Here is a 13,892-nt window from a genome sequence, read left to right on the forward strand (position 1 = left end):
AAAAAAAGAACCTGCAGAAAATTCACTTAGTTTGAATGCAGCTTACATTTGGTTCCAGTCTGCTCTAGCTATGGGGAAAATGGGTTTTAAAAAAAAATCCTGTTTATTGATTGTAGATTAAGTAAAGATATGTAAATTTTCTTTCTTTAAGAGTACTTCATGCTCAGTATGGTGAGTTGATTCAGCCAAGAAATGGTTCAGTTGATGAGACTCCCAAAATGTCAGCTGGTCAGATGCTTTTAGTAGCATTTGACGGAATGTTCGCTCAAGTGGAAACTGCATTTGGCTTATTGATTGAAAAGGTACTTTTTATTTATTTATTTTTCCTCAAAGTACTCTGAGACAGGAGTAAAAGGTTTATAAAACAAAACTAATTATTTCCTTTACATCACTCAGCTAAACAAGATGGAAATACCTGTTGCTTGGCGTAAGATTGACATAATCAGGGAAGCCCGAAGCACCCAAGTTAACTTCTTTGATGACGATAATAATCGGCAAGTTCTAGAGGAAATTTTCTTTCTGAAAAGACTGCAAACAATTAAAGAATTCTTCAGACTCTGTGGTACCTTTTCTAAAACATTGTCAGGTAAATAAGTATGTTGTCAAATACTCAGTATTGCTTTGTCCACTTCTCATCTAATGGCCTTTTGAGAAAAATGTTAAAAGGATAGTCACATTTTTTTATAACTTATCTTTCATATATGGCTAGTAGCCAGAAGTTAAAAGCGAAATCCTGTAATTTTTGCTGTGTTTCTAAATTGGATAGTTTTAATGTATCAATGTTTAATTTATAACAAAAATACTATCTATTTCTTTCCTTTAAAAGGAATCAGTTCACTTGAAGACCAGAACACAGTAAATGGACCTGTGCAAATTGTCAATGTGAAAGCCCTTTACAGAAACTCTTGTTTTAGTGAAGATCAAATGGCCAAACCAATAAAGGCTTTTACAGCTGACTTTGTGAGGCAGCTTTTAATTGGCCTTCCAAATCAAGCTTTGGGACTTACTTTGTGCAGTTTCATCAGTGCTTTGGGTGTGGATATCATTGCTCAGGTAGAAGCTAAGGACTTCGGAGCAGAAAGCAAAGTTTCTGTGGATGACCTGTGCAAGAAAGCTGTGGAGCACAATATCCAAATTGGCAAGTTCTCACAGTTGGTCATGAACAGGGCAACAGTATTAGCTAGTTCATACGATACAGCATGGAAGAAGCATGATTTAGTGCGCAGACTTGAAACCAGTATTTCATCTTGCAAGACTAGTCTTCAGAGAGTGCAGCTGCATATTGCCATGTTCCAGGTGAGACTGCATGTTCTTTGCAAATTTTATCTGTGGAAAATAGTTACGGTGTCTGAGCACTACAGGGACTTTATTTTGTCAAATGATTTTTAGTGTATTTTAATGGACTTGATATTTAATTCTTCCCTAAATGTATGGGGGGGGGGAAGTGTAACAGCTAATTACTTTTGAAGTTTAGCTGCCTTATAAGATGCAAATGTAACAATGTGTAAATTCTTTTTTTGACTAGATACACAACTTTTTTCAGTAACCATAAAATCATTTATTAGAAGAAAAGATGTCATTCATTGTCATTCTTGCAAGCAATGTTGTCCTACTCCCCCTGCCCTTAAAAAAAAAAAAAAAACAAAAAACAAACAAACAAAAAAAAAAAACTAAAGAATGCAGTTGCTTAAAGCAGAGGGTATATGTTGCTGAATGTCATCTTATACCCTTCCTTCAAATTTCACTGCCTTAACTCACTCCTTGTTCCCTTCTACCTCATGAAACAAATATAAATAGCAGCTGTATCAATCACATAAAACCATTCTTCAGAGGCTTTAGATAAGTGTCATTGCATACATTGAGTTGTATGTTGGTATCCAGTTGTATTGTAGTCTCACTGGTCTTCATTCTGTAGTGACTTGTAGGTTAAGGGTAGAGGCTTTGTCCATATCAGTTACTAACCCATTTCATAGGTTGGTCAGCAAAATTGTCTGTTTGTTTTGTAATGTATCACAAGTGAACTGTTTCTGAAGATTGAGTTTTCCTTTACATTAAGGAAATGTATGTAAATCACTTCTAGTAAGTTAATGATTGATTAATGTCATAATTGTCCAATCCAACAAAGCATAGTTTACGACTGTTTATAGAATTTAACACTAATGATTCAGAACTTCAAAACATGCTGGTATCGTCTTCAGATACCTAGTCCTTTTGAAATACCCTTTTTATAAGGTGTACCAGAATACTGGAATTGCTGTTTGTGAAGCAGTGTTTTGTAATGAGCAATATTGCTAATCAAGTCTTTTCCTATTTTAAAAAAAAATAAAAAAGTGGCAGCATGAAGATCTTCTCATCAGTCGCCCACAGGCCATCTCTGTTACTCCTCCACCTCGTTCTGCAATTTTAGCCAGCATGAAAAAGAAACTTCATACACTCAGTCAAATTGAAGCTTCAATTGCAACAGTCCAGGTACTGCTACTATTGGGGGCGGTTGTTCAGCAGTGTATTGAAACGTGACTCTTTCAAAGCATACATTCCAGAATTATCTGCCATCTCCAGATTATTAGCTGTGTTGTTATCTAAGCACAAGTTTCATGGTATTTTCATTGCTCTCTTTCTGTCTGCTTTGCCTTTGTCTTGCTCTGTTGTGTGCTATTATATTATTTGATTTTTGTCATGTTATAGTACACAACATTCCCACCTTGTATACCAGTAAATCTGTTCCATGGGCAAAAAATCTGACACATAAAAATACCCTTCCTGCTGAAGGCTGATCATATTCTTATTCTTTAAGTTTGTCTTAGGTGATCATTTTACTAACAAAGTGTTGAAAGCTTCCTGTGCAAGTCTGGGTAAACCCTTTATTGTGTTTGTTAAGGTTTCTACGTGTTGTAGATCTGCCCAATTTTTCAGGCTGTCGTAAGAACAAATTAATTTTTGGTTTTGTGTGTTTCGTTGTTAAGACTTTGGGGTATTACAGTAATCGAGGATGTTTAATTGTTTAAAAATATCTACTGTTCAACTTGTTGAATTTTAGTTTCGTTTTTATTAAGGTACTGCTCATAATCCCTTTTTGAAGATTACTTCCACAAGAGTGCAGGACTCCCATGATTTTATTTTGTTTTTAGCCTGGACGTGTGGTGCTTTAATTTGTTAACATATTTTGTGGTGGGTTAAAATCTAGACAGGTAATTTTGTTTTCATAACAATCAAATCCAGTTGAGATGTGTGCTGAAAACAGCATAGGCTTACATCTGTCATTCATATATACCATATTCTTATATATATGTATATATATATATGGATATAAGAATGTATGTTAAATCATGAGTTAATACGCATGTTTTTTCAAGTTAGGCTTAATGTGCTCTGTGTGTGTATATATATATACACACGTATACACACACATAATATCCTATTATTTTTTCCCAATGCAGGAGAAACTTGCAGCACTTGAAGCAAGTATTGAGCAGCGTTTAAAATGGGCAGGAGGTGCTAATCCAGCACTGGCACCAGTCTTGCAAGACTTCGATGCCACTATTGCTGAAAGAAGAAACCTTGTCCTTAAAGAAAGTCAAAGAGCAAGTCAGGTACTATAGATAAAGAAGTATTGTCTTAAGTATGTTTACTTGTTACTTTCTACTTAAGATATAACTGATTTATGTGAAAGATATTTTCCCCCCTCAACATCTAAACAGCAAGAATAGAAATCCAAATATTTCTGGGAATCCCACTTTAAAGGCAATATGAATCACCTCTGGGAGAGTTCCCACAGGGTTGGATGCCCCTGAAATGATATCATTATTGTAACAGAGCAGTTTTACTGCTGTGTTTAGAATTCGCTTTTCTAAGGATATGGAACAAATGCAGTTTAATACACAGTTTAATTCGGATCTCTTCTTTCTTGCTTTCGCTTTGATCCTCAGGTTACGTTCCTCTGCAGTAACATCATTCATTTTGAAAGTTTACGTACTAGAACAGCGGAAGCCTTAAATCTGGATGCTGCGTTATTTGAACTTCTCAAACGCTGTCAACAAATGTGTTCATTTGCATCACAGTTTAACAGTTCAGTCTCCGAACTGGAGCTTCGCTTACTTCAGAGAGTGGTGAGTAAAGGTCAAAGCAAAATATATAACACTACAGAATTACTGTAATGAGTTCTCTGTTTTGTCTTTCTACGTAATATCATGCATACCTTCTAATGAGTAATGGATAACAGTTTATACCATCAGCTGCTGAACACTTGGTAGTAGCACCTACACAGTAATTGAATTTTATCTCTGGTTATAGCTATTAAAACGCTTCTGTTATTTTTAGGGCACCGGTCTCGAACATCCCATCGGTAGCTCTGAATGGCTTCACTCGGCTCACAAGCAGTTGACCCAGGAAATATCTACACAGAGAACAGTACAAACAGAGAGAGAACAGCAAATAGAAACAGTTTGTGAAACAATCCAGAACCTGGTGGATAGTATTAAAACTGTGCTCACTGGTCATAATAGACAACTTGGAGATGTCAAGCATCTGCTGAAAGCTATGGCAAAGGTATGCCTGAAATGTCATTAAATTTTATTACTGAAAACAATATCAGTATAGTTCAAGAAAAATAACGTTTTTTATAAATAAAGTGTTTATCTGTGTATATATAAAAGCAGTGAACTTTGTTCATGCATATAGCATTCTAGATATGAATTTTTAGAGATCAAATCCATTTTATAAAGCTGTATTTCTAGAGTTGTTAATCGCGTTTTGATTGACCTGAAGCCTTTTTGTCTGTTGGCAGTTGAAAGATTTTTTTATGCATTTAAAAATCCTACTAGCTTTTAATGAGTAAAACATGGTCTTTTTCAAATTTATTTTCTTGAGATGCAACTGTTGAAAATGATGGTTATTTGTAGTCAGATAATGAACTGAGAGGCTGAAAAAACTAAGAAATGCTAAACTTCATTCTTTTTTAAAAAATATAACAAATAGTTAAACCTTTTTAACGCATCTGTGTTACAGGATGAAGAAGCAGCTTTGGCAGATGGTGAAGATGTTCCCTATGAGAATAGTGTTAGGCAGTTCTTGGGCGAATATAAATCGTGGCAAGATAATATTCAGACGGTTTTGTTTACATTAGTTCAGGTAATGGGTCAAGTCCGCAGTCAGGAGCATGTTGAAATGCTGCAGGAAATAACTCCCACCTTGAAAGAACTAAAAACACAGAGCCAAAGGTAAGTTCCCTTCTGTTTGTTGAAGACCTTTTGCTTATCCACTTGCCTGTAACAGAAGCACGGCACTGTGTGCCTACTTGGTGGTTGTCTTAGCATGCTAAAATCTTTTTGCAAAACTTGACTCCTGGCTTTCATTTTGAATTTTCATATAACTTGAATAGCTGCATGAATATTTATCAACTCCATTATGTTTTCTAGTGTCTACAATAATCTAGTGAGTTTTGCATCACCCTTAGTCACGGATACATCGAATGAATGCTCGAGCCCAACATCATCTGCTACATATCAGCCAACCTTTGCTGCAGGTAACACTTGAAAAAGTACCAAAACTTAAACACGAGAAGTTGATGTTAGAGAAGGGATCATAATCTTTGATAAATCTTGAAATGCATCTAGTCCTTACAGAATTATAATAGCCTATAAAATTCCAGTTATGCAACATCTAATACTGGATGATCAAGCAGCCTTCAAGATCTGGCTTTACTCCACAAAGCCCAGAATGCATGGGACCCATTGTTGTGTATTATACACTGTTATCAACTAAACAATAATTAATGTTAAAGTTATTATTAAAACTTATGGTGACTTTGGAATAAATTCTGAAACTGTGCTAATGCATTCATGTCCACAAAATTTTTCATTACTTTACAGTTAACAAAAACATGCATAAACTTACCCCGAGCACGTATTTCTTTTTATTTAAAGAGTTATTCTGCTATCAATATTTGGACTGAGCATAGTTTCCTGTCTTCCATTAAGGACAGGAAATGCTTTTCATAACTGCTACACAAAATGATAGTCAGCCTAAGAGAGCATTAAAAAATTGTTTGATGGAAATTTGTTTTTTGTGGTAGAACAGAACCTCTGGTTTAATTCTGTGAAGTGAAAGGAATTGGCTTTTATACAGAGAAGGAAATGGGAAAGACTGAAGAGAGAAGAACTGTTCAGAGACTCATGCATTTGTTTATACTGAAGTACTTAACTGTACTTGATACATATTTGATAATGCTTCTCACATCTATAGTATACTATTTTGAATGTGTATGTGTTTTTAACGGGCAAAATCCAATCTTGATAAGAACAAGTATTTTCTCATTTCAAACTTCATTGAATATATAGTTGATCTATGTTAAGTCTCCTCTTTCTTTGACTGAAATGCATTTGTGAAAATAAAAGTTGAAGGCTGCTGGAGTGGGACATAATACCTCACGGCGCAATCTATACGACTGCTTGTTTTGATATTAGGAGTTCATAAAGAAAGATGCAGAAATCTTTATGCAAGAAGGCAAAGCTAAAGATTTAACTACTGCAATTCAATAGTGAACAGGTTATTTGGATGAATAAAGGTTAATTTTTCAATTTAAACGTATTCTGAAATTAAATCTAGTTTCAGAAAGTAGATTTCAATGAAATTCTGTGGCTTAATTCAAATTATTTTAACTTGTTTTTTACAGCTGTACGTAGCAATACAGGGCAGAAAACTCAGCCAGAGGTGATGTCGCAGAATGCAAGAAAGCTAATTCAGAAAAATCTTGCCACATCAGCAGATACTCCTCCAAGCACGGTCCCAGGAACTGGCAAAAATGTTGCCTGTAGTCCTAAAAAAACAGCCAGGGACCCTAAAACAGGAAAAGGTAAATACAGTGGGCTTTGTTTCCTTTAAAAAAAAAAAAAAAAAAAAAAAAAAAAAAAAAAAAAAAAAGCTTCTGTGCTGGAATGTAAAATTCAACTTTATGTTGTGCTTTTAGCTGTGCAGGAAAGGAATTCGTATGCAGTTAGTGTGTGGAAGCGAGTCAAAGCCAAGTTAGAGGGCCGAGATGTGGATCCCAACAGGAGAATGTCTGTTGCTGAACAGGTGAGTTGAAACTGGTAAAGTTCAATTACTACACCTTGCTTTAAGTATTCGTATGTGTGCGTGCACGCCTGCGTGTGCGTGCGCATGCTGAAGTACAACTCTAAAAATGAAACCGTAGGGTGAATGGGGTCTGTTTTCTCTTTTGAGATGGGCTATTTATATTTCAAAGCAAGTGAAGTATGCAGCTGCCCTATATTGCTGCATTCATTTTTTTATCAAGTGTTCTCGCTTCCTATATCATTTTTATGTAAACTCATGAATCTGATAAAATTGCCTTTTGTACCTTAAGCCAACATTGGTTACACAGCTGTTGATATCCAGTGAAAGTGTTAGATTTTTACAGCTGTCTAACATACAGGACTTGTCTGTGTTCACCAGCATAACGTAACAATGCCTCTGTCTCTGAAGCATCGAAGTCAGTGGACCCAAGTGCCCGTGTAAATTTGAGAATGTTGGGACTGTTTTCCGGATTGGGGTTATGAATGAGATGATAACTTCCCCTCACTCCTTTCCCCAGTATGCATTCCTGTCTTCTGTGGACTGTCAGAAATTATGTAAAATTGTGTCCAGTTGCTATAGGTTTTTTTTTCCCCACTGAAACTTTGTATACGCAGGCAACATTGAACAGTTGATTTGAAGATCACCTAAACATACTTTGAGATCTAGTGTATTTTAATTTCTTGTTTGACTTTTTAATAGGTTGACTTTGTGATTAAGGAAGCAACTAATCTAGATAACTTGGCTCAGCTGTATGAAGGTTGGACTGCCTGGGTATGAGTAGGGAGAAAGCAGATGAGTCTGGTTCAGCGAGGTCAGACATCCACCAGAATCAACTCGGCCTCAGGCATCCGTAGCCGCACCACAGTCGGTGGTGATGCATACTGGGGCTTAATCTGAGGAAACCTAGGAAATCTCGGTGCACTGGGAAGTGAATCCTGCAGGATAGCTGCACTCAGGGATACGCTAAACACAATGGTCTGCAACCCCCAAGGTCAAGGGTGAAAGTTCACCGCTTGAACAACACGGTTTGTCTTTCTGCTACGGAAGAACTGCAAATGTGTCTGGGGGCTAGCTGCAGAAAGAAATCGGGATGCTACAAACCGCAGAGTGATTTGGAACTCAATTCCACCTGACCCTGTGAACAATTCAGGAAACACCGAACCCTGTTCAAAGAAAAACAGAAAAAAATGGGGCCATGAAGAAATCACAGCAAAGGAAGATTTGATGCATTCAGATTCTTGTTACTCTTGTTGCTTGGCAACAGTGCTGGTTGAGTTGACCAGTTAGTACAGAAAAAGGCTACAAAATGTAAACTTCAGAAATGGACTGAAAGCAAAGAGCTGTACATCAGATATACGCTGCATTGGAAGAACTTCTGAGATAGAAGAAAAAGCCTTTGTTCTCTTTTCCTTTTCCTCTTTCCTTTCTTTCCTCCCTCCCAGCCTCTCCTTGCATACCCCTCTTTTGGCTTATTCTTGTAGTTTAGGCGTACTTCCAATATACTTTTTATTTCAATTCTTCTACTTCACAGCTTAGTCAAATTAACAACTTAAATTTTGTTTGGTAAACAAATTTTCCAAAAGCACTGAAAATGTAGAACATCAATGATTACTTATGAGTTGGATGGTCAAATGCAAAATGTAATTTTGGTTATTTTAAAGTCATTTCTGTGATTCTATCATGTACAGTTTCTCAAAATTGTCACTGTGCATTTAAAAGTAATGAATCCTACAGGCATTTGATTTAATGTGCACTTCCCTCTGCTTGCAGTGTACACTTTTTTGTAATTCAAATTGTCCCTCCAATTCATTCTACTGTGATTGCTGTAGTTTCTTTCGTACGACGTAGCTAATCCAATGTAATCTTTACCTTTTTAAAAACCAGGATAGAGTATCTAGTAGAGTTTTACATTGTTGATGACAGATAAACAATAAAGTGATGTTCTGGTGGAGGTAGAGTGATACGCTTTTTACTTCACTTTCCTAATACTTTTAGTTTACACTTGTAAATTATAGTGCTTCAGTTCACAGGGGTATACATATAATCCAACAAATGAAGGACTCTCCAATTTTTGTTCAACTAGATTTGTAAAGACTTCTGCAAAGTAATTTTGCTTTGCCATATTACTTCTGTAGATTGTTGTTCAATAATGCATTCATAGTGAATCTTCCACCAAGGCTTTTTGTTTTTTAATCAGTTCTTCACTCAAAGTGTGATTATGGTCAGAAAAGTCTCTCCAAAAATGGCATCTTTTTAGAACTATGTCCTGCTTGTCTGTCAATTGTCTAAAATACTTCTTCCTTTTAAATGTTTGGACTGTCTTTGGCTCTGAAACACCTTTAGGAAAAGGAAACTTGCTTTTCTTATACCAAATAAACCTGACATAATTCAGTTATAACTACAGAATCTCTTTACAGGGATATCCAAAGCAGAAATGAACGTTGTGTGTCTTAACTCAGATAAATTTGCATAGCTACATATAAAAAGTTTGCTTTTGTAAATTTGGTGAATTCTTTACATGCGGCTGCTGAAAAACGATAGACATGGGAAGTTCCTTTATGCCATTTTAGTCACTTTTCAGAGTAAAAACACACTTCAATTTCTTTCAATCAAAATTTAAGTATTAAAGAATTTGAGCCAAGTTCACTACTAGGATAAAATTCATTTAATTGAATGGATTTACAGCAGTTCATCTGAGTAGAAAGCTTGGCTAACGATTTTCAGGTAACAAATTAATACCAGACAAAAGTAATAGAAGAACTTATATTATTTTCAGTATTTGCACTATGCTAACTGCTCTGCCTCCTAAGTAGGTCTTAGAGTTCACTTTCTCCTCTGTTGCCAATTTTTCGTGGACATGCACTTTGAAGTGTAAGAAATTTCAACAGACATATGGCCTTTTTCTTTCTTTTGTGTTGCATTCTGATTGCCTGATTAACTCCAGGGAAGTCACAGGCTTTATATTTAATGATACTCATATGCAAATGCATTCCACTGTCATTGCTTCCTGAACCCTCTGCCATGCCATGTATTGCAAGAAAGAAGGTGTTTGAATGTTGCAGTGAAGAACATTCATATGCAGAACAAGACACTTTACACTGTTAGTCCTTTTTACTTTTTCTCCAGTTAAAAATAACCTTATGAACAATCTGTTTGGAGTACCATAGTAATAAGAGTGTATTATACATGCTGTTTTATTTCTTGGAAGTTGGGGGAAGGGAGGGGTAACGCACTCACCTGTGGCTCGTGTATTATACCTCTGCTATCCAGAAATGAAACACTTGTGTGGAGATGGGTTCTTTACTGCGTAATTTAATAAAGTTTTAAAAAAAGAAAAAAAAATTGTATTCCTAATTTCCTTTTATGCAAAACTGTGGCTTTGAAAATTATGGGGAAGAATAAAAGGCCTGGTACATAACGAATCCGAGATTATAACTGGATTCTACAGAGAATCAAATGTGTGTAATGTTAAGGAGACAACTCATGTTTAGCAGTTTGTGGGACTGTCAACTTTTATGTGCTGAAATAAAAACGCATTTTTCCTGGTAAGTTTTGACAATGTGGCAAGTTGGTACGGTCTTTGTTCAACCTGAAATAGAGTTCTTAAGCAGATTGTGTACATGCATGTTGCATGTTAAGTAAGACTGGTTGTTTATTAAAATGTCTTTCCTATAAAGACATAAGGTTACTTTGTTTCAGTAAAACTGAGACATCTACTTTGTTGCTGCAACAAAACCTAGAATAATGAAAATATAGAATCAAAATCTTCATAAATACATAAATCAACTGAAGTAATAGAAGCTGAACTGTTCAGCGGATGGCAGGTTTTTGCATGATGCTCACCTGCAGGAAATGTTAACCCAAGGGATCATGCTATAAATGAATTCCTTACAGTCAAATTTGAAGTGGGTGCAGCAGTTTTAAGTTGTTACCTCCTTTCAGTTATATAGTCTAATGGTTGAGATACATGCTTCCACCCTCTGGGACTCCAGTCACTAATTTGTCTGTCTTCCCACCCCCTTTCCGTAAAATCAAGGTAGAAGCACTGCTTTACCTAATAGGGTATTGCAATGTGTTTAGGCCTAAGCAACCTGGAGTCTTCAGTGGCATGTCAAGTTAATATAACTCAAGTTGAAATCATAGCAAATATTTACAGTAATGGAATTTTTTCAGTACTTTGCAGGCACTTCATGATCTGTTTATTTCCTGTTCAACTTCCAATTTTTCATTCAGTGATTATTCTTTTTTTAAAATAGTATTTCTCATCTGTAATTTTTCAACTATCTGCAACACTCAAGTCTAATATAAATCAGAATTTTGAGACATTGCATCTGGGAGAAAACATCTTTCTGTCAAAAATGACAAGACATTTTTAAGACTTTGAATTAGGTTTCTATAAAATCGTTGGTGAGACTTCATGCTAGTGCTAGGTTATCTTGCATGGGAAACAAGCATGCTTCACTGCACAGACTTCACAGTGGGAACCACAGCGACCATGAACACAGGTGCTGCAACAGCACATAGTTGTCTGCTTTCTATTCAAAACTGATAAAATAATATTTATCCTCTGTTAACTGCTTTGAGACCTCTGAACAAAAAGCACCATATACAAATATTACTTCAAAAATACTGTAGAGAATTGGAGAGTTAAAGCTTAATTTTTTTAAATACTGTAGTCCTGAAGATCCATTTTCTTTCATCAGTGTGTTCTGTGCCTAGTACATCTGGTCTTGCTGTTTTAGTATGCTTAGATGCTTGAAAAGGTTTTTTTTTTTTTTGCTTTATTTTTCCCTCTTTCCCCCCTCCCCTTTTTTTTTAAAGCTTTTTCTAAATTAGTAGGAATGCCCCTTTAGGGGTTAAATAATTGTTCCAGGAAAAAATGTTTAAGATGAGAACTGCCATCCATCTAGCTTTTGCTTTCTTAAACATGTGATACGCAATTTATATTCTTTTTCTGTAGTGAAAAAGATCTATTCAGGAGTGCACTACCAGCATTTTAGTTAACAAAGATTATTTTGTTAGAAATGTAGATAAATGTTAAATATGAAATTACTTTTGTGTGTACCTAAATGTGTAACTGATCAGATCAATTTTTCACTTCCATCAGGCTTTGTCTTTTTGTTAATAGCGTAAGGGAAAAAAATTGAGATGAGTTTATTATGTTGTTACATATGCTAAAGGAGTGAGAGAATTACTATGTAAAATGTCTCACCCCTTGTCTCCCCCTCTCCAAATGCAGGGACTAATTACACTGCTTCTCTTAATGGTGCTTTAAAGTTAGCTTGGGCATTTAATTTAATCTGTTTTAAAAGTGACCTTAAGTCTGAAGCTTGCTGCAAATTCTGTGCATCCCTTCTAAGAGAATATCAATGCATGAACAATGCATCTACCTTGCAGCACAATCTGCATGACACAAGCATGTAGGAAAGTACAGGTTTTCTGCAGTTCAGGTAATATGTGGGAGGTGATGGACAGACTTGCATGATTGGGTTTCCACACTACTGATAGTGCCATTCTCTGCCTTCTGTATTAGGACTAGGAGTTTTAACAAATGTTGTATTTATATTTATACACACCCACACACATATGCCTATTTTTTGGATTTATGTTGTGCTCTGTGGCCTGGCTGCTCACACAGGAGAGCGCCGAGTGGTGCCTGATGCCCTCGTGTTCTCTGCAGCGGGGTGCACACCTGCGCCAGTGCTCTTGGACAGCGAGGGCGTCCTGGCAGACTCGCTTTGCCCTCCACACCCTGGGCCCGGAGGAGCACTTACCCCAGGGAGGGAGACCTGCACAGGCCCACTGGGATGGGAGAAAAGCTGCAGCTGTAGTCTCATTTGGGAGCTGGCTTTTGAAAGACTGCCTGGGAGACTGATGAATCTGGCAGTGGGGATGGAGACAATGGAAAATATCTGCTTTTTTTATTGGTGACTGTTATGTTTTTGTGGAGAGAATCATCTGACTAGATGAAAGCAGGAGCTGTCTGGCTGCCTCTATTGAGTTGGCTCATGCAGGAGGCTGCAAATACTCCTAGGAGCAATAACAGTATTGACATGAGTAGAAACACAGTGCACTGCTTTCTCAAAAGACTTTCGTCAGAATTACTGCTGACATCGCTTTCTTATGAAATTATTTTTTGTTTGAGGTTTGCTGTAGTGCAATAGTGGATTTGGGGGTGGAACCCAACATTTCTGAGGTGAGTGCAAAACAATACACAAGGATATTCTCAGCTTTTAGGAATTGCAAGTAAATCAATTTGAAAGTTGTTCAGTAAAGCATTCCTTACAGAGTGCTCTTCAAAATCCTTCAAGATTCCAGAAGATCAAAGACATGTACCTCTAAGGTACCAGCCTTAGCCCTGGCTGAGGTGAAAGCTAGCACTGTGTCCTTTCTGCTCTGCGTCAAGCTCATGAATTGGGGTGAAGGGGTGGAAGAAGAGCAATACATTTTATCAGCGTTGACACAAAAACTGCTTTCCCTCACTGTGGAATTGCATTACATCCTCGAGACAGTGATTAAGCTCATAATACATGCATCACTGAAACATCTAGGAAATTGAGTCGGTAAATAAATGCATCTCCTAGTGCCTTTCTCCCATGTCTATTTCTGTGCTACTACAGCTTGTGAAAAAATTAGAGCAAGTTGTTGGACTCCTGATGGTAATTATGGTGGCTATGTTGTGGTATTCGGAGCTGGTGCAACTTCCAGGGAAGCTATGGATTATTTCATCTGCTTCCTGTGTGGTAATCTTTAAGAAATCTCTTGCAGCTGGGTTCAGCTGTCTTACAGGTGACATAATGGCTGTTTCACATCAAAAGCAA

General features: G+C 36.7%; 1 protein-coding gene across 2 annotated transcripts in view; it reads left to right on the forward strand.

Annotated features, from left to right (window-relative positions):
• SMG1 (SMG1 nonsense mediated mRNA decay associated PI3K related kinase) overlaps positions 1 to 9,022 on the forward strand; it is a 69,766-nt gene extending 60,744 nt beyond the window's left edge. For both annotated transcript variants that reach the window (XM_064520329.1, XM_064520330.1), the window contains exons 52-63: positions 152 to 302; positions 397 to 586; positions 827 to 1,296; positions 2,332 to 2,469; positions 3,438 to 3,590; positions 3,927 to 4,106; positions 4,318 to 4,545; positions 5,005 to 5,216; positions 5,415 to 5,521; positions 6,671 to 6,850; positions 6,965 to 7,071; positions 7,771 to 9,022. In XM_064520329.1, coding sequence (XP_064376399.1) covers positions 152 to 302; positions 397 to 586; positions 827 to 1,296; positions 2,332 to 2,469; positions 3,438 to 3,590; positions 3,927 to 4,106; positions 4,318 to 4,545; positions 5,005 to 5,216; positions 5,415 to 5,521; positions 6,671 to 6,850; positions 6,965 to 7,071; positions 7,771 to 7,848 — 2,194 coding nt within the window. In that variant the 3' untranslated portion in view covers positions 7,849 to 9,022. The remainder of the gene's footprint in view (positions 1 to 151; positions 303 to 396; positions 587 to 826; positions 1,297 to 2,331; positions 2,470 to 3,437; positions 3,591 to 3,926; positions 4,107 to 4,317; positions 4,546 to 5,004; positions 5,217 to 5,414; positions 5,522 to 6,670; positions 6,851 to 6,964; positions 7,072 to 7,770) is intronic.
• Positions 9,023 to 13,892: the final 4,870 nt, after the last annotated feature.

This window comes from Dromaius novaehollandiae, chromosome 14 (genome assembly GCF_036370855.1).
Source record: "Dromaius novaehollandiae isolate bDroNov1 chromosome 14, bDroNov1.hap1, whole genome shotgun sequence".
NCBI lineage: Eukaryota > Metazoa > Chordata > Aves > Casuariiformes > Dromaiidae > Dromaius > Dromaius novaehollandiae.